This window comes from Hordeum vulgare, chromosome 4H (genome assembly GCF_904849725.1).
Source record: "Hordeum vulgare subsp. vulgare chromosome 4H, MorexV3_pseudomolecules_assembly, whole genome shotgun sequence".
Lineage (NCBI taxonomy): Eukaryota > Viridiplantae > Streptophyta > Magnoliopsida > Poales > Poaceae > Hordeum > Hordeum vulgare.
In genome coordinates this window covers 224,278,660-224,297,739 of record NC_058521.1, presented here as the reverse complement: position 1 = coordinate 224,297,739, position 19,080 = coordinate 224,278,660, and the positions used below count along the sequence as shown (strand labels likewise).

At 43.5% G+C, this 19,080-nt stretch overlaps 1 protein-coding gene across 10 annotated transcripts; it reads right to left on the bottom strand.

Annotated features, from left to right (window-relative positions):
- Positions 1 to 2,982: 2,982 nt before the first annotated feature.
- LOC123448424 lies at positions 2,983 to 11,479 on the bottom strand. Of its 10 annotated transcripts, none has more exons than XM_045125293.1 (6): positions 10,821 to 11,479; positions 10,381 to 10,470; positions 4,112 to 4,274; positions 3,840 to 3,955; positions 3,332 to 3,440; positions 2,983 to 3,231 (listed from the first exon to the last, which is right to left on the bottom strand). In XM_045125293.1, exon 1 carries the CDS (start codon positions 11,420 to 11,422, stop codon positions 10,835 to 10,837), a length of 588 nt encoding a protein of 195 aa, XP_044981228.1. In that variant the 5' UTR covers positions 11,423 to 11,479; the 3' UTR covers positions 2,983 to 3,231; positions 3,332 to 3,440; positions 3,840 to 3,955; positions 4,112 to 4,274; positions 10,381 to 10,470; positions 10,821 to 10,834. The 10 variants fall into 10 exon arrangements, 8 of the variants coding, with proteins under 8 accessions (XP_044981228.1, XP_044981225.1, XP_044981227.1 ...); XM_045125290.1 differs by having other exon boundaries at positions 10,381 to 10,633; positions 10,789 to 11,478; XM_045125292.1 differs by having other exon boundaries at positions 10,789 to 11,478.
- Between the last annotated feature and the right edge of the window lie 7,601 nt (positions 11,480 to 19,080).

Below are 19,080 nucleotides of genomic sequence, written 5' to 3'. Positions count from 1 at the left end.
TCATGTATTTTGATATGGTGATTTGTGTTGATGTTCTGCATATGTTCAAGAAAGAAGATAGTAGGACAAAGCTAGAGGAGAGCTATGGCGAAAAGAATTATTTGTGTTGTTAATGTGAGCTTGCTTATTTGGTTCTACTTGATATATGTTGCCAACCTTTGTCCTTGTCTCCTCTATGCACCCAGTGTTTTCTAACCTTAGCTCGTCATCAGGTATAAGGGGAGTTGCGTGCATGGTAGAGGTGCAGATCAAGGAGGCCGGCAAATGGGATAAGGTTGGGTGACGTAAAAAAGATGTAGCTCCTTGGTTTTTTGGTGATGGTAGCGGCATACTTCCTTGAGTGAAGGAAGGAATCCCCAACGCCTGCAATGAGGTTAATTTTGCCAGCAGCGGGGAGGCGGAAGCTTGGCACACGTATGTCAACATCTTATTTGTTAGTGTTGGCAACTCTGGGCAATGCATGTCAAGTGGCTGTTGCATTTATGTTATAGATTAAATATCCACATTATCCATATCCCAAGTGTCCAGGTGGATTACTATTTTCTTTACTTCATTTTCATTTTCATCTAATCTACTGGCCAATTTATTGTATTCATGTTACTAATTATTTTTCCGCTTGTTGAACACCTGAAGCACTTAGTGATGGTTAGTTGCTAACTCAATCCTAAGAGTGGGGTGCATTTGTCTTTCTACTTTTCTTCCGTAACAAAGTATTAACATGTATCAAATATTGTTTTACTTCTTTTATAATCATCCCAATGTCCAAAAAACTATTTGGTGTATGGGTTGTAGTCGGTATTAACAAAAAAATGAGCTGAGAATACAAACTGTAAAGTCGCTATTTTCATATTGTAGTTGTAGATGTACAGATATGAGCTCGAGCTATACTCCTGGATGAACAGTAAAAATCAGCAAATATAGTAAAAAAAATAAAAAAATCTGAAATTTTGGGACATGAAATATTGATATTTTTTCTACATGCGTGCCAAATTTCATGGTGAAATCACATTTGTGGAGGGCTGGGCAAAAAAAACAAAATCAATGCTTCAAAAATAGTGTTTTGGAAGCATTTTAGAGCATCAATTTTGTTTTTTTTTGGTGTACACCTCTAGGAATGTGATTCCGTTAGGAATTTTTGCGTGCATGTAGAAAAAACATTAATGTTTCTTGCCACAAAATTTTAGAATTTTTTGAATATTTTTACTATTTTTCGGATTTTACTATTCATCTCAGAGTATGTGAGCTCGGACTCACAATAGCGCTTCCGTAGATGTACATCCTTTATTCTAGCAACAATTAATTCTAGGTCATTCGCATCTTTTTTTGGCTTTCCATTACTCCCTGTTTTTTGGAAAAACTATGGTATACAAGCCTATTCTCTCACTGAATATCTATGTAGTCCTTTCATCCATACAAGCCTATCTTCTCGGATTTTATGCATTAGCAATATTTAAAAGCAAGCTCGGCCAGTGCTTCACCACTACTCTTAGGCTTCTCCTTTACTGACAAGCGACTCTACTGCCTTAACCATGTGTTGATTCTAGTCAAGATCGGACAATGGGATGCCTCTGGTAGTTGGTAATTCCAGAGTAAGAAATATAAGATTAAACAAAAAAATAAGTGCGGGTGTTTTTTCTCAACTATAGAACTTCCACACTTGCTAATTCCCAAACCATTGCAGGTATATTCAGAACAATAGGATTTCCGGACATATTCCAAGAAGAGCATTGTATTCATGTTCGAACTTTCTCTTTAAACAGACATGCCTATAACAATTCATATTAATAATGTGTAATGTCTTGCTTGAGAACACTACTGTGGTTGGACAAGCTTCACTAAACTTTGGTTGTACTCCCTCCGTCCCAAAATAAGTGTCTCAATTTTATACTAGCTCTAGTACAAATTTATACTAAGCTCAAGACACTTATTTTGGGACGGAGGGAGTACAAGATCAGTCTTAATTCAATGCATCGGATCCTGGAGTAGCTATCAAATGAACAAGTAACTAAGCTTCCGATTTGGTGATGTAGATGCAGAGCTAGGATATCTCAATGCTTATTGTAGCCAGAACCATTGCTTTGAATCTAATGTATTTTATACATCATTTCAGCAAATAGCAATGGATGCGGAACAAATATGTGCAACCCTTTTAGATGTGCAGAATCTTCTACTCCCTCCGTTCCGGTGTGTGTGTTAGGCCTATCTCCAAAATCTATTTGTTCCGCTTTAGCTATGGATTAAGGCCTGTAAACATTAAATGTCATTTAATTAGCACACAACTGCATGGCTGTCCATCTCTCCGCGATGCTTCTTCTTCTTTGGTATTAATTAGCGGCGTGTTTTGCAGGGAGGAGGGAGGAGGAATTAGCGTCATATCTAAGCGCATGCATGCATGCTGTGGGCCTGGACGTCTCTTCACTTGCCATAATTAATACCAACTAAATGCTGATTGAAGGAAATGGGCAGATCACTTAGCCAATGAAAAACCACCTTGGTCGTGCTGCGTTTCATAAAAGGCCTAACACACCGGAGGGAGTACCAATAAGCAGCTTGAAGAACATCCTACCATGAAAAAAACATTCTCTAATCTAACAATTATCTTATTTGTTGTTCTATTTTTTTGCAGGATGAAGCAGGATAGAAGAAATCTACAACCAATTCCCATTTGTTCCTGCATCTTCCACTGACAAAGACTCTACACAACAGCCTGCTGAGGTTGATTCTTGTAATAAAAATAAATAAGGCTTTTAGTTCTCCATTCGCTGATAAAAAAGAATGGCACATTTCCTTTATGAAAACTAGATGACACCCCGCGCGTTCGTGGAGGAACACATGGTAAAAATAACATCAACAATAGCAATAATGATAACCTAACATTTTTTCAATTACATGTTCAAATGACAAAACAATTCATGAAGCACAAATATTGAATCATGAAACACTGGTATCAAGTGACAGACAAAAAGTAAAGTGCCATAGATATCACAGTTCGTTACAATTTGTATTAAATGCATGGATAAAACATTCATTAGTCAAAAAAATATGGTAAAACAAATGGATATACTATATACGTAGATCGAAACATGTCTCCACACAAAACACAAACTACGATTAATTTAACACCTTAGTAACACAAAATCGTCTTAGCATAACAACCTTTTAGTCTTTCTTGAACTATCAGCCAGAATCGTCTTAGCATAACAACCTTTTAGTCTTTATTCATATTTTCCCCTGCATTATATCAGACCAAAGGAAAGAACAAAAACATGGTAAATATGAAGACTTTGTGATCCCACAGAACTAAATTTGATAATAATAAATACGAAGATACCAATGAATGACAAATCATCGTTTCTTGATCCTTCATGTAGAATTATTTCTTGAATCGTTGAGACAAGGGCAAAGGACCCAATATATAATACGTACTGAGGCAAGGGGACCTGCAAACAATCAAATAATTGTATTAGAGTGGTAGGGAAAAAGACCCAATATATAATACGTACTGAGGCAAGGGGGCCTGCAAAGAAAATAAAAATAAAGAGCATGAACTAATAGAGCCTCGTTCAAAAATTAGCAAACAAAAAATTTGAAGAGCAACAGAAAGGCATGAACGACCAGAACCTGATCCAAAAAAAGGCAAACAAAAGTAGAACGGACACTAATAGTACTCGGCAACATCAGGAACTAAAAACAATTCTCCTCCCCATAATTTACATAATAACAATAGCAGAATACATACTTTCAAAGTAAATCACGTCGACGGTCTGAGTACGGATAATTGGTGGAGGAGGCGCAGCTAATAGTTGATGGAAGCAGACCAGCGTAAGAGAAAATGGCACCTTCTAATTTCCTGTGGTGGTGCTTCAGCTATCGATCTGCACTGGAACATGCGGACGGATTGATCTGCTTTGACCATGATCAGCATACCTTACCAAACCCCACCAATGGCTCCCTGCTAATGTAACTAAATGAAATCAGTATATACATTAACTACTATCAAATCGAACTACACGTATATGACTCAAATCAATTTAGCTGATGGGTTAAGCAAAAAATGCAAAATCTAAAGGTAGAAGATGAGTAGCAAAGGCGCGGGCATTGGTTGCAATACCTGGCCGGCGTCTCCACCCGCCTGTTCCACTCCCAATCTGAAAGGAAGACAACATGGGACTTCTGTGCAAATAAAACTGGAACCAACCTCCACCAGACGTTGAAGTTAGCTCGCCATCCAAACAAGGCGCCATACCTATTCCCTGTTGAAATTAGTAGTGGGCCTTAGGCCCATAAGAGAATTTCAGAAATCTCCAAGGGCCCATGTAGGTGGTGGCATGACAAGGTGGTGGTGGGAAGTTTAGTCCCACCCCGCTAGTGGAGAAGAAGTTGGACCCCTTTATAAGGGTCTCTCTTCCACATGCTATTGGAGAGTGAGAAGAGAAGATGCCCTCGCGCACTCCTCCTCCGCCGCCCGCCTCGCCACCATGCGGGTTGCGGGAATGAGCCGCCTCCGAAACCCCGCCTCTCCGGTTCCTGTACGGAGAAGAGGGGCGATTAGGTTTTTGGGGAGCGATCACGCGACTGCTCGCCTCCGTTCGTCTACTTCCTCTACATCCGCGTCGTCTCCGCCATCACCATGTCCACCGTCGCCGACCGTGCTGTCGCCGCGGGGGCTTCTGCATGGCCTACTGGAGGGTATAACGCGCTTATCCCTCTCCTGATTACTTCCATCTTAGCAGTACTAGCATCATGTGTAGATTTGTCTACTGTTTGCGTAGTACGTGCCCGTTTAGATCAATATCAGTATGTAGTTAATTCTATCAATGCCATGCTAGTCATCTATTTATGGATTAAATTAGTCGAAAAATTGCCTATTTACTCAGCAATCCAAAAACCTAATATGTGTAGGAATTTTTCGGCAAGTGGCTTTGCTACCGCACTGAAACCGGATAAGTTTACCGGTACGTACTTTAAGCGTTGGCAGGCAAAGACCACTTTATGGCTCACGGCTATGAACGTGTTCTGGGTCACCGGTGTCTCCACGGGAACGATTGCTCCTGAACAGGAGAAGGCGTTCAGAGAGGCACCATTGTGTTTCTCGGAGCAGACGCATATTTACATGTGCGTGTCGCCAAGGACTTGTGGGAGGCGCTCGAATCTAAGTTCGGGGCCACCGATGCTGGGAGCGAGATGTATGTTATGGAGCCGTTCCATGATTACAAAATGGTCGAGAACCGTTCTGTATTGGAACAAGCTCATCAGATAATATGCATTGCTGAAGAACTTGAGGTTCTGAAGTGCGATTTACCGGGCAAGTTTGTCGCGGGGTGTATAATCGCTAAGCTCCCTAATTCCTGGAGGAACTTTGCTACTACTCTGAAACATCAGAGGCGTGAATTCTCAGTAGAGGACATCATTGGCCATCTGAGTGTTGAACGGAACTCGAGAGCAAAGGACTCGCATGGAAAAACGGTGTAAGGTTCTTCTGTTGCCAATATGGTACATCAGAGGAATTTCAATTCCCACAAGCCTAGAAATATGATTGTGAGCAACAATGAAAGTGGTGGATATGGGTACGGTAATTTGTTTACTGTATTTTCGGTTTGTCAATCTACCGATTGGTGGGTGGACACAGGTGCAAATATTAATGTGTGTGCTGACATCTCATTGTTCTCTTCTTACCAGGTCACAGGTCGAGGGTCTGTATTGATGGGGAATGGAGCGAGTGCTTCTGTTCTTGGTGTTGGCACGGTCCATCTGAAGTTTACTTCGGGAAAGATCGTGCAGCTGAAGAACATGCAGCATGTCCCCACCATCAAGAAGAATCTCGTTAGTGGCTCCCTTCTGTGTAGAGAAGGGTTTAAGTTGGTCTTTGAGTCTAATAAAGTAGTTGTTACGAAATATGGACTTTTTGTTGGAAAAGGTTATGAGTGCGGAGGTCTGTTCCGCCTTTCCCTCGCAGATTTATGTAATAAAGTCGTGAACAATATTCATTCGAGTGTTAATGAATCTGAAGTTTGGCATTCACGTCTTTGTCACATAAGTTTCGGTGTTATGTCGCGGCTAGCAAAACTGAATTTAATTCCAACTTTCACTTTAGCCAAAGGTTCTAAGTGCCATTCGTGTGTGCAAGCAAAGCAACCTCGCAAGCCTCGCAAGGCTGCAGAGGAGAGACACTTGGCGCCGTTAGAACTCATACATTCTGATCTTTGTGAGATGAATGGTGTGTTGACTAAAGGTGGAAAGAAATATTTCATGACATTGATAGATGATTCCACTAGATATTGCTACGTGTATCTGTTAAATACTAAAGATGAGGCTCTACACTACTTTAAAATCTATAAGGCAGAAGTTGAGAATCAACTTGAAAAGAAAATTAAATGAGTCCGGTCTGATCGTGGTGGAGAGTACTTCTCAAACGAGTTTGATTCTTTTTGTGCGGAACATGGCATTATTCATGAGAGAACGCCTCCCTATTCACCCCAGTCAAACGGGGTTGCCGAACGGAAAAAACGTACTCTAACTGATTTGGTTAACACCATGTTAGATACATCGGGTTTATCCAAGGCATGGTGGGGGGAAGCTATATTGACCGCGTGTCATGTCCTGAATAAGCTTCCTACAAAAGATAATGGGGTCTCCTTATGAGGAATGGTCGAAGAGAAGGACGACGCTCTCGTACTTACGTACTTGGGGCTGCTTGGCGAAAGTCAATGTGTCGATCCCCAAGAACCGTAAGCTTGGACCAAAGACTGTGGACTGCGTTAATTTGGGATACGCTAAGAATAGCGTAGGCTATAGATTTCTAGTAGTGAAATCTGAGGTACCTGACGTGAAGGTCGGTACAATAATGGAGTCGAGGGATGCTACATTCTTTGAGGATATTTTTCCCATAAGAGATATGCAAAGCACTTCTAGACAGGAACATGAGAGAACTCCTGAGCCTGCCATTCCTATGGAATATTATGAACAAACACATGATCCTGAGGAGGATGACGAGGAAACCCTTGGTAGGGGCAAGAGACAAAGGACTGCAAAGACCTTTGGTGATGATTTCCTCGTATACCTCGTGGATGATAATCCCACTTCTATTTCAGAAGCGTATGCTTCTCCAGATGCTGATTACTGGAAAGTTGCGGTCTGTAGCAAGATGGATTCCATCATGGCTAATGGGACATGGGAAATTACTGATCGTCCCTATGGTTGCAAACCAGTGGGGTGCAAGTGGGTGTTCAAAAGGAAGCTTAGGCCCGATGGTACAATCGAGAAGTACAAGGACAGGCTTGTAGCTAAGGGCTATGCCCAGAAAGAAGAAGATTTCTTCGACACTTATTCACCTGTGGCCAGACGGACCACCATTCGAGTACTACTCTCGTTGGCAGCCTCGCATGGTCTTCTTGTTCATCAAATGGACGTTAAGACGACTTTCCTGAATGAAGAGCTAGACGAGGAAATCTATATGCAACAGCCAGATGGCTTTGTGATAGATGATCAAGAAGGAAAAGTGTGTAAGTTGCTGAAATTTTTATATGGCCTGAAGCAAGCACCTAAGCAATGGCATGATAAGTTTAATACAAATCTGACATCTGTTGGCTTCGTTGTTAATGAAGCTGACAAGTGTGTATACTATCGCCATGGTGGGGGCGAAGGAGTTATACTGTGCTTGTATGTTGATGACATACTGATATTTGGAACCAACCTCAAGGTGATTGAGGAGGTTAAGTCCTTTCTATCTCAGAACTTTGAGATGAAGGACCTTGGAGTGGCTGATGTTATCTTGAACATCAAGCTCTTGAGAGATGATAAGGGTGGGATTACACTTCTGCAATCCCACTATGTTGAGAAGATCTTGAGTCGATTTGGATATTCAGACTGTAAAATTTCTCAAACACCATATGATCCTAGTGTGCTGATTCGAAAGTTCAACGGCACAGCTATCAATCAATTGAGATACTCTCAAATTATTGGTTCACTTATGTACCTAGCTAGCGCAACGAGGCCTGACATCGCGTTTGCTGTGAGCAAACTGAGCCGGTTTGTTTCCAATCCGGGTGATGTTCATTGGCGTGTTGTTGAAAGAATTATGCGCTATCTGAAAGGTACTATCAACCACGGACTTCACTATACGGGATACCCGTTGGTACTTGAAGGGTATAGTGATGCGAATTGGATCTCTGATGCTGATGAGATGAAGGCCAATACTGGGTGTATGTTTACTCTTGGAGGTGGTGTTGTTTCCTGAAAGTCTTGCAAGCAAACGATCTTAACGAGATCGACAATGGAAGCAGAATTAACAGCATTAGACACGTCTGGTGTCGAAGCAGAATTTCTTCGAGATCTTTTGATGGACTTGCCCGTGGTTGAGAAGCCGGTTCCTACTATCCTTATGAACTTCGATAATCAAACAGTTATTGTCAAAGTGAAGAGTTCAAAGGACAACATGAAGTCCAACAAACATATAAGAATGAGATTGAAGTCTGTCAGACGTTTAAGAAACTCCGGAGTGATAGCGTTGGTTTACATCCGAACGGCTAAGAATCTGACAGATCCCTTTACTAAAGGGCTATCACGTGTTGTGATAGATAGTGCATCGAGGGAGATGGGTATGAGACCCACATGAGTTGCCATGGTAGTAACCCAACCTATATGATCGGAGATCCCGTGAAGTAGGACCTGGGAAAACAAGCCAGTGGTGAACTGAGGAGAGTAACTTCACTAACCCACTCCGTTGGAGATGCAATACTCTCGGATATTGTACGGTAGGATGACTACTGTCTTAATGTGTTCTAAAGCTTATGTGTAAGTTGTCCTACAGAGCAATCTTTGGAGGAACACACCTACATGAGTCTCACTGCTGGTCAGAGTCTATGAGATTGGGGTGATCTCTAGTAAACTCATGAATAGGCCAGGAGTGTGACTTATATGCTCCACCCGAGGGGTCAGTCTTCGGTAGCCTACTACTAGTAAGACTTGTGGTGAAGCTTCTTTACGCCAAACTGACAATTCAAGGCATAGTCCATTGTTCAGTTGTAAAGGGGTGTATCTACTTGTTCTAGGTGAAGCTCAACCTTAACAGGTCTTCACTGAAATGCTGGTATATTAAAACAGTGATTGGAACGAGGGAACACGATGTGCCCTTGAGATCTGGTGGGGGATTGTTGAAATTAGTAGTGGGCCTTAGGCCCATAAGAGAATTTCAGAAATCTCCAAGGGCCCATGTAGGTGGTGGCATGACAAGGTGGTGGTGGGAAGTTTAGTCCCACCTCGCTAGTGGAGAAGAAGTTGGACCCCTTTATAAGGGTCTCTCTTCCACATGCTATTGGAGAGTGAGAAGAGAAGATGCCCTCGCGCACTCCTCCGCCGCCGCCCGCCTCGCCACGCCTCGTCACGACGCGCCGCAGGTTGCGGGAATGAGCCGAGCCGAGCTCATATCTACGCGCTTATTTTTGCCGGTCAGGATCAGAGAATACGTAACGGATGCGTCACGATCTGAGACGTCAGATCGTGGGCTGTTACCGACTCGGACGTGGGTTCAGCCCACGTCTCTCCACCCGGCCGCCTATTTAAGCAGGGCTAACGCCAACCCTAGCCGTCACGAGATCAGATCACATCTGCCTCACGCGCTCGTTCCCTTACTGCTGCTACCGACGACGACTCCATCCCGTCCGCTGCGTACACGGTCAACGGGAGAGCATGCCTCCGAAACCCCGCCTCTCCGGTTCCTGTATGGTGAAGAGGGGCGATTAGGTTTTTGGGAAGCGATCACGCGACTGCTCGCCTCCGTTCGTCTACTTCCTCTACATCCGCGTCGTCTCCTCCATCACCATGTCCACCGACGCCGACCGTGCTGTCGTCGAGAAGGCCGAGGCTGACAAGAAGGCCGCCGAGGACGCCGCTGCTGCCGCCACCGCTGCGGGGGCTTCTGCATGGCCTACTGGAGGGTATAACGCGCTTATCCCTCTTTTGATTACTTCCGTCTTAGCAGTACTAGCATCATGTGTAGATTTGTCTACTGTTTGCGTAGTACGTGCCCGTTTAGATCAATATCAATATGTAGTTAATTCTGTCAATGCCATGCTAGTCATCTATTTATGGATTAAATTAGTCGAAAAATTGCCTATTTACTCAGCATTCCCATCGGCAACGGAACTGCAGTCATAGAGAGAAAGGGAAATCAGCACCACCGCGATGTAATTTGGATTCTCGCAACATATTGAATTTAAATTTGGATAGACAAACAAAAATCCAGAACAGGTAAATAGAAGCAGAGCTAAGTATTCAATGTACCCAAGCATTCAAAAATTCAGAAATAGCAGTTAAATTCAGATATGAACGAAGTACACAAAAGTATTTCTGAATTTAACAATACATGACAACAGTATTTACCTACAATAGCCGTCAACTGAAGGCTCCTAGGTATGCAACATGGAATGAACAACCACGATGGGAGGCTGGGTGTCCAATTTTGTCCAGTACCTGAGGAAGTCCAAAGTTGTGATCAACCAGCAAATATGTCGGAGGGAATGTGCACGAGGGTAGGGGAGGGATTTGCTCACTAGGGGTAGCTGTATGACTACTATGATGGACGATGGGAATGAAATGTGTAGTGGAGCACCCAATTTAAATGGGAATACATCAGCTACTTGTGGAGATCGTGGGGAGATGAAGTGAAGAGTCAATCAGTTACTTGTGGAGATCGTGCAGCAGAAGGGTTTTTTTGCTTTTTAGTTGAACCGTTTAATTAATAAGATAAAAGTCTGGGCCATCTGGTTAGTGCTGGAAGCTAAAAATTACCGTACTGAAGAACAACGGTTACATCAGCTCACATCGAGAAGCATAGTCAGAAGCAGTGAAGTAAATGCGGCTCTGTTGCCCTGGGGAAGACGTGGATAAAACCGGGTTCCTGGCCAATGATGACGGCAGTGGAGCACCTGCGGCAGCAGCGACGGAACCGCGCCCGGTCCGCGTCCGAGCGCTCAGGAGACGAACGACACACATCGGACAACGCACGGTGGTGGACGGGCGGCCATGGCGCTGTGAGCACTGGCGCTAGCCTGGAAGTGGCGGCGGTACTCGGTCCGGCAGAGGAGGAGGCGATGGAGGCTCGGGGTGGAAATGGCACAGTGAGCACCGGCGCTGGGCTGGAGGTGGTGGGACCCGATCCTGCGGGAGGGCCGGAGGCCGTGCGGGAGGCGTTAGAGGCGGTCCGGCGACGGAGGAGGCGGTGGAGGCGCGGGGCGGCCATGGCTCGGTGAGCACCTGCTGGGCTATAGGTTCGTGGGATGGGATCCCTGCTGGGGGGCCGGCGGCCGTGCGGGATGCGGCGGAGGAGAAGGCGCTGGAGGCGCGGGGCGGCCATGCCGCGGTGGGCACCGGCGCTGGGCTGGATAATGGTGGGATCGGATCCTGTGGGAGGGCCAGCGGCCATGCGGGCTGTGGGTGAGGGGAAAAACTGCTTTTTTTCCACCGCCGTGGGCACAGGGAAAGGCTGATTGGATGATTTTGGTAACTAAATAATGACGTGGTAAATTGCTGACGTGGACAGTGTGGATGATGAAAGAATAGAGAGAAATGGAGAGCAACTTCTTAAGAATGATGGATGCTTTTGGACGTGACACTCTATTAAGTACATCCTTTGACCGTTGTTACCAGTTTATTTTTAATTTTATGGCCCGGATATTTTATAATGAGTGCCTTTTATGCTTGGTTTATCAAATTGTTAATTAGTATGTTTATCTCTACTAATAAAGGGGCAGTTGGTAGCCGGATCTCATCGGATTTTTCGTCCACCGTTGCCTGCTTTTTTTTTCGTCAATGGTTTTTTTTTCATCACCGGTTTTTTTCGTCCTCGCATCCCATCCGCCCGTGCCCCGTGCCCTCCATCTCTTCCTCCGAGTCCCGACCCTGGGCTAGGGTTCCATCCGCCGCCGCCCCCGCCCCCGTCTCCTGTTCCGACACCCCCGTCACCATCTCCTGCTCCGTCGTCGTCCCTATCGCTCGGATGCGCGCATCCGGCCGCTCCAAGGCCGCCACCAGTGCCGCCCCTCGGTGCGCGTGTCCGTCGCGACCACGGAGTCCGACGCCCCCGCCCCCATCTCTTGCTCCGTCGCCGTCCCTACTGGTCGGATGCGCGCGCGTCCTGCGCGGCATGGAGGTCGAGGGGCAGCCCCTCGGTGCGCGTGTCCGTCGCGACCACGGAGTCCGACGCTCCGCCCCCATCTCCTGCTCCGTCGTTGTCCCTACTGCTCAGATGCGCGCGTGTCCGACGCGGCATGGAGGTCGAGGGGCAGCCCGGCGCTAGGGCGAGCCTGCTCGCGGCACAGACGGAGACCGAGGAGGCTACCAGGTGGTGGTGCGGCATGCCGCGCTGGTGGAGGACCTGCACGGCGACAGTCGTTAGAGGCCGAGGCAGGCGCGGTGGTTGGGCGTGATCTGGAGTACCGGTGGGCGATGGTGCGAGATCTGGTAGGGCGCGACCTGCGCGAGTTTGAAGCGGCGGACCACCAGTTCCTGATGCTCGCCCACCGGTAAGCCGGCGACGTGCTCGGTGACTCACTTGCATGCGCGGATTTTGTGTTGAACATGATTCTTCCTTTGCCTCACAGAGATCTCGTTCGGGTTCTTTTGTTTGGGTTAGATTAGATTAGATTTTTTTTTCAAAACCGAGGGAGGGCTAGATAGATTTGATTTGAGTTGGTTTGGATTAAGGGTTCTTATCTTGACTCGGCATCGGCCGTTCTATCTTGTGTATGAGATGCAGATACGAGGAGAGGGCCCGGATGTAAGGCTCGGCTTGGAACGGCGAGACTATCCTAGCGAGGTATATATGTATGTTCTGTATCTTGAGATGATTTCGTTGCTGCTGCCGCTGTTGTTTTATATTCTTTGGGTACAAATCAACGTTTCCAAGAAGGAAATGGACAACTGGGAATGACATGGGGACGAATCAAACCTTTGAACCGCAAATGTGGTTTCAGGGATTACATAATTGACAAAATTGGGTGGTGTTATTTTCTCTTCCACTGAGGGATATGTGTTGCTATTTAGAAGATAGGATGGGATTTAAAATGTGTGCGTGGAACACAAATTTTCTTTGTGTATATATGGTGGAGGAACTGGAATATGCCATGTCTTTAGTTGGTGTTTCTTTTAATAAAAGACGTTTTCTGTTGATAGGAGTGTTGGAATATCCGTAATTTCTTACTCAAATGGAAGTTGTCAAGTATGTCTTTTCCTCCCAAATTCATTAACTGTTGTCGTGCCGTCCATTTTGCAAATTACTGGTCAATTTGGAGTGGAAGCTTTTGCAGGCCAGTGCCAAAGGCAAGTAAATAGTCTTCGATGTGACGTCTCATTTATCGCCATGCATCTTGCTAATCTTCGTTGGTTTTCTTCAAAACAGTAGTGCTACTTCTGTGATGTATAAATTTAGTGTCATTTCTCAAGCTACTAGGCCTAGAAGAAACACAAAGATGCAGTGCGATCATCCAGCCCTCCAAGCTGGATGGAGCGAGGTTAAAATGGGTCGGTTCCAACCCCAATCGGCTTGAGGAAATCAGGGGAGATCTTGAGGTATTATAAATTTGTATCTCTTTTGAGTACTATGCTTTAGCAATATACATAACATTTTTTTATATGATAATTTTACATTACCGACTCTTATAAAGAGCTCCAAAAATTTCTCTTTGTGTGCAGGCTTTGACTGTTTCTTTATGTATGAACATCTATGTGGTCGAGCTGAGTCATCTATTTGACATTCAGGTTGACAAGGTAGTATTTTTTTTCATGTGCATTGCTGCAATTTTACTCATTTCTGAGCTTGGACTTCACTTTTTGTTGATTCAGGTGAAAGAATCTTTGGTGTGCTCACAAAAAATGATTTATGGAAAAGGGTGCTGATGTTGTTGATGTAAGTTCGATCAGTTAATCAAGTGCTAAACACTTGTGTGTGTTTTTATGGGTAGTTCTTCTTTAATTCTACAATTTTGAAATTGGTCACAATTTTGAAATTGGTCAAAATTGGAAACATGCTTAGGTATATCTTGTTCGGAGTTGCGAGTATACTGAGGAGCTAAAAGTAAATACTAACCAAAAAGTAAATACTAACCAGTAAACGATCTTTTTCGGGAAGGAACCAGTTCATTATCTCATGGCAACAAAATTGATTACCATCAACAACAACCTTTTAAATCTTCCCACGCACAAAACTGATAGTTGAAGTTACATTTGCTAAAATCTGAAGCACGTGGCCTTTTGGAATATGCATCTTTTTTTTGTTCCTACTTTTTATTTGTTGGAGGACAACATGTATGAGTACATATTTTTTGTTCATCTTTTTTTATGTATTAATCTTTTGCACGGCACATGATGCCTAATAATAAGAAAAGAGATGTGTATTGATCATGAGTTTAGTATACTTGTTTTCAGCTATTTAGAGGCTTTATTATTGGTTCTGTGGAACAAGCTGCATGGCAAAAATATGTAGCTATACTTAAGAAACTTTGAGTCACCTGCAGCTCATTTGATATTTTCCATACTGTGGTTTTTAGCTGATGTCCATTCTATCCTGGTGACTGGAGACGGTGGTGGTGGGTTTGTCCACCGGCAGTAGCGCCAGAGTGGGTGGCGGTGATAGATGAGTTGATAGACGCGGGTCCCTCTTTAGTTACAAGTCACAAGATCTGCAATGCCTGGATGAATCAGTTCAAAGCCAGTATTCCTTGGCCATCATGTGGTGCTGCCCAGGACCCCACTTGTCGCCTGCACTATGATGTAATACCCAGAAGTGCATCCGCGCCGGCGTCAAGCCCAATGACTTCAACGCCATGGGAGATGCACCTTCTTGATGGGAACTGTCCCTTCAAGTTTATGGGAGGTTCAGAGACGGATGCGTCGAGTATTCATGGGAGGTCCTCGTCTAGGTATAATTCTTCCCTTCAGTCACCTTCTCATTCGCTTGCCTATTAGTTTACGTGCAAAAAGCTTACGTGTACTACTGTATGGTACAAATATGATGCAGGTTGATCTACTCTGGTATTTTCCAAATGGATGGGTTGCTGTTATATCTTTCTTTTACCATCAAATCATTATTACTTGATTGTTCTAATATACTATCCAAAGGATCCACTTATTCCTTCAGGAAAAGCACCTCGAAAGTTGATAAAAAAAACACTCTAAAAGTTGATCCCAAAAATCACACTGGAATATTCTTTCATTAAGTTGATCTCGTTAATACGGATGTTAATTGTCTTGAGATTTCTTGCAGGTCGGTGGCGGTGGGTCTCGAGATGCGGATGCCCCTGCATAGCGCGGCCCCAGTGGCACTCGTGTGATCCTTCATCACCCAAGGTAAACCTGCGCTTCTTATTCTCCTCATGTTTTGTTGGTTGTTATCTACCATTAGATTGGATGTTTGTTCTCTGGATGTACATAGTAAATTTTGGTGAGCTATTTTGGACTAATGAGGTTTGTAGGGTCAATAAGTATGACACAAACTGTGTTGATCTTGAACGCATGTATGCTTTCTCAAATTGGATTGATTTGCGGGCATAGAGTTAGTGTGCACCAACGGGCGTAGCTTCGCCTACATCAACTTCCACTATCCCTCCCCTAAGGTCGTGACCAAGTTATTCTCCACCGTAAGCATCCACTAGCCCATAAACAATCTCATTGTAACTATTTTTCCACACTTCGACATCAATTAATAGTAGCAGATTGGGATTTTGTTGATTATCCGCATTAGCTGTGTGTTCTGTGGTTTGAATGTAGAACTTTGTGTTAGGCGAGTAGAGCTTTACCAACTTAATAACAGAGGATGGTGCTTGCAGTTGCTATGGGTGTTGATGGTTCCCATGTCTTGGTTCCTTGGAATGGCGATTCAAGAAACATCATCGTGTTGATGGACCATAGGGTGATTGCCCAAGCCAAGTGAATTAATTTTCAAAGTTCATTAGTATTGCAATTTTATGGTGGGAGCGTCTCCCCAGAAATCTCTACTCCTAAGGTAACCATTTTTTTCTCCATGCATATGATTCTCCAACTTCTTGATTCATTATTTGTAAAAAAACACTATTGATGTTGTTGGGCCTCTGAACCATTGTGCCGATTGCCATGTTTTTCTTGAATATCTCAGAATGTCCGAATTCTAGCATTTGAGAAGTTGAACAACACAATGTTATTGAAAAGATGTTTGATTGCTTGAATAATACGGATAAATAGTTTTGAATTATTTTGTAGCGATACAGATGCACCTGGTGCTGTCTACCTTATCCAACACCTATTGATAATGTCAACAAGATACAATATTGTTATGGAAAATCCTTAACAAACTAATTCCACCATTATGTGATTTGCTGACACATCTCATGTTATCGATATTAATAAAGGTTTTTTGTTATAAGTTTTACCATGAGACTAGACATCTTATGTTTTCAAAACAATAGACTCATGCATAGTTAATTTGACTTGAATGAAGCAGGTAATCTGATTCTATCTTTTTTATTTGCTTTCATGCACAAAGGCCACTTGATCTTGGTAAGCATCAGGAGATTGCTGTAAAAACTGTACGAGTATGTGAACGTGAGAAATCAAGCTCTCTCATATGAACATTCCTTGTACCGTTGGATATGACCCAACAAGCAATATGATTACCATGCGAATGAAGCGAAAGACAACATTCGTGACGTTTGTTTTCATCAATATCTCAAACGCATAAGTATGTCTTAGTTTGTAACAGATAATTATCATTGATCTCTTTATGTACATTGTTGATTACATTGCAAATGGACTGAAATTCATTTTTTATATACATGTCAAATTTTGGCATTGATCTCTTTATATACATTATTTATTATTTTAACGGGTACTACGGCGGGCTTCCACCTGCTTGAGCTATATGAATTATCTTTATATATGTAAAATCAGGAAAGGAAGAAGCCCGTGGCAACGCACGGGCGTTCTATTAGTTTCTTGTTGTTGGAGGATAACCTGCCAATTCTTTTGCCTTATAGATTATTAAATAAGGGAAACACTTTCACTCATATGACATATCCTTTTCAAGTCGTCAGACCAACATTGCATCGTCGATTTGTTATTCAATCACACGGATGAGAGCTTCTCGCTTCCATCACCCAGCGAACAAACTGCCCACTATTCACATATTAAATCTGTATGCCTCTCCTCTAATTACGCAATCGGTTACATTCCCTTTAGTACATCCCAAACAAAAGGAGAGCCTCGTCTCCTCCAAATCCACCATGTTGTCCCACTGACCTTCCTTGTGCGATCTACACCTCGACGGACCGCAGTTCAAGCGCCACTACGGGGATGTACCCATCCTTCCCCCGTTCAACCCAGCAACAGCGTTGTTACCTCGCTAGGCTGTCGCCGTGCCCATCATCGCTGGCATGCTGCACGAGCGACGACCAGCTTCGATCCCTTGCCATCGTTCTAACCACCACTGCTTGGATCTCGCTGGCGTGGTGCATCTCTGGTCTCGCTGGCATCCCGTGCTGACGTTGTTACATAGTGTTGTTCTTGTTCCAACCTCCCTGTCTAACACCGAGGCGATGAGCTCGTCTCCGTCACCCTCCTTCCTAGCAGCGCCCCCCTCCTCCCTCCAGTTTTCACCTCCACCACCGACGACCCCGTCCACAAAAGCTGCTCCATCCATACAATACCTCTTGATGGAAGTGCTTTAGTTAGGAAGCATTCTATAGTGTCTTATGAATCAATATTGATACCACCAAGAAGCAACTAATATGAATAGCACACAGTAAGCATATTTAGTTGATCTTTTGGTGCTGAAGCACATAATGATCAGTTCTGAAGCTTTATCATTTTTATATAAAAGCAACTAAATTAGTAGTATAAGTCAAAAAAAAATGTAAGCACAACTGACAGAAGCATCTATGAAAAATGAACGAAGCACACCAACATTAGTATGGAAACAAATTCATTCACCATAAAAGCAAATGTATGTAAACAAATTTTGTTGCCATTGAAGCAAATTTCAGCGGTATAGGAAGCAAAGTATGGTAACGCAGGAAACAAAAAATGTTCTTCATAAAGGAGCAAATTTTATAAATATTTCTGTTGGTTTGAAGCAAATTTCATTCATATGGAAGCAAGCTTTCAGTGTATTTGTTTGGTTGCATCCAAAGCAAATTTCAGTCACGTAGGATTACCGTAGGAAGCAAAGTGGGGTAACGCTCGAAACAATATGTGATTCATGGATACTCATTCGTGCTAAACAAAAATAGTTTGTTTCCATAAAAATCTAGAGTTAGTTCCCTAAAATTTAGCAGTTTTGAGTGGTTAGCGGACTATTTAGACCCACGTGCATTGTTGATTTTTGTTTTGGATGAAACGGCAAAGTGGGGACGAGGGGTGGGCAGCATGCATGATACTTCATCAAAATCTCAAGCGGATCGTATCTACCGGCTGCTGACTGGTCTGATGGATGCTAGGGATCAATAGTCTGATCCCTAGTGCTTCCCATTAAATAATGAGGCAATTTTAAAATTATTGTAGATTCCCTAATGTCACTCTACAAGATGCTCCACCGATGGTGAAAATACCATACAGAATGATGTTGGACGTTCTTCAACAAACTTTGGGCCTTGCGTTGACTGAGTATCGAAGCAAAGTATGCGACAATGGAAGTGTGTGCCTGTTTATTTCCTTTCTTCTACATATGTATTGGAAACAAAAACAGCCGTGTGGCTACACTACTATGGAAATAATTATATTCATGAAAACGCAAGCTGAAAATATAGATAAGAGACTACAATTATAGCTGCATGAAGGAACTGGGAAACAAAATGATATATTTTTGTATACGTAGGGATTCAAATTATTACCGTGCATGCTTGCTCAAACAGAAGATTACCAAAAAGACATAATTCTTTTTTTATTAAAAGGGGGCTAAATTTGTTACCATATATGCTTATCCACAACCATAACAACTAAACCAATTTTTTTTTCATTATGCACATGGATTTAATGGGCCTCTGCGCTATTTGGCGCAACGGATATTTTTAAAGCGATCATAGTTTAAAATGGGGCTCTATGCCTAAGTGGTTGCTA

Excerpts from the sequence above, each read along its gene's own strand:
- LOC123448424 (XM_045125293.1), bottom strand. The coding sequence starts at position 11,422 with ATGGCCGCTGGCCCTCCCACAGGATCCGATCCCACCATTATCCAGCCC.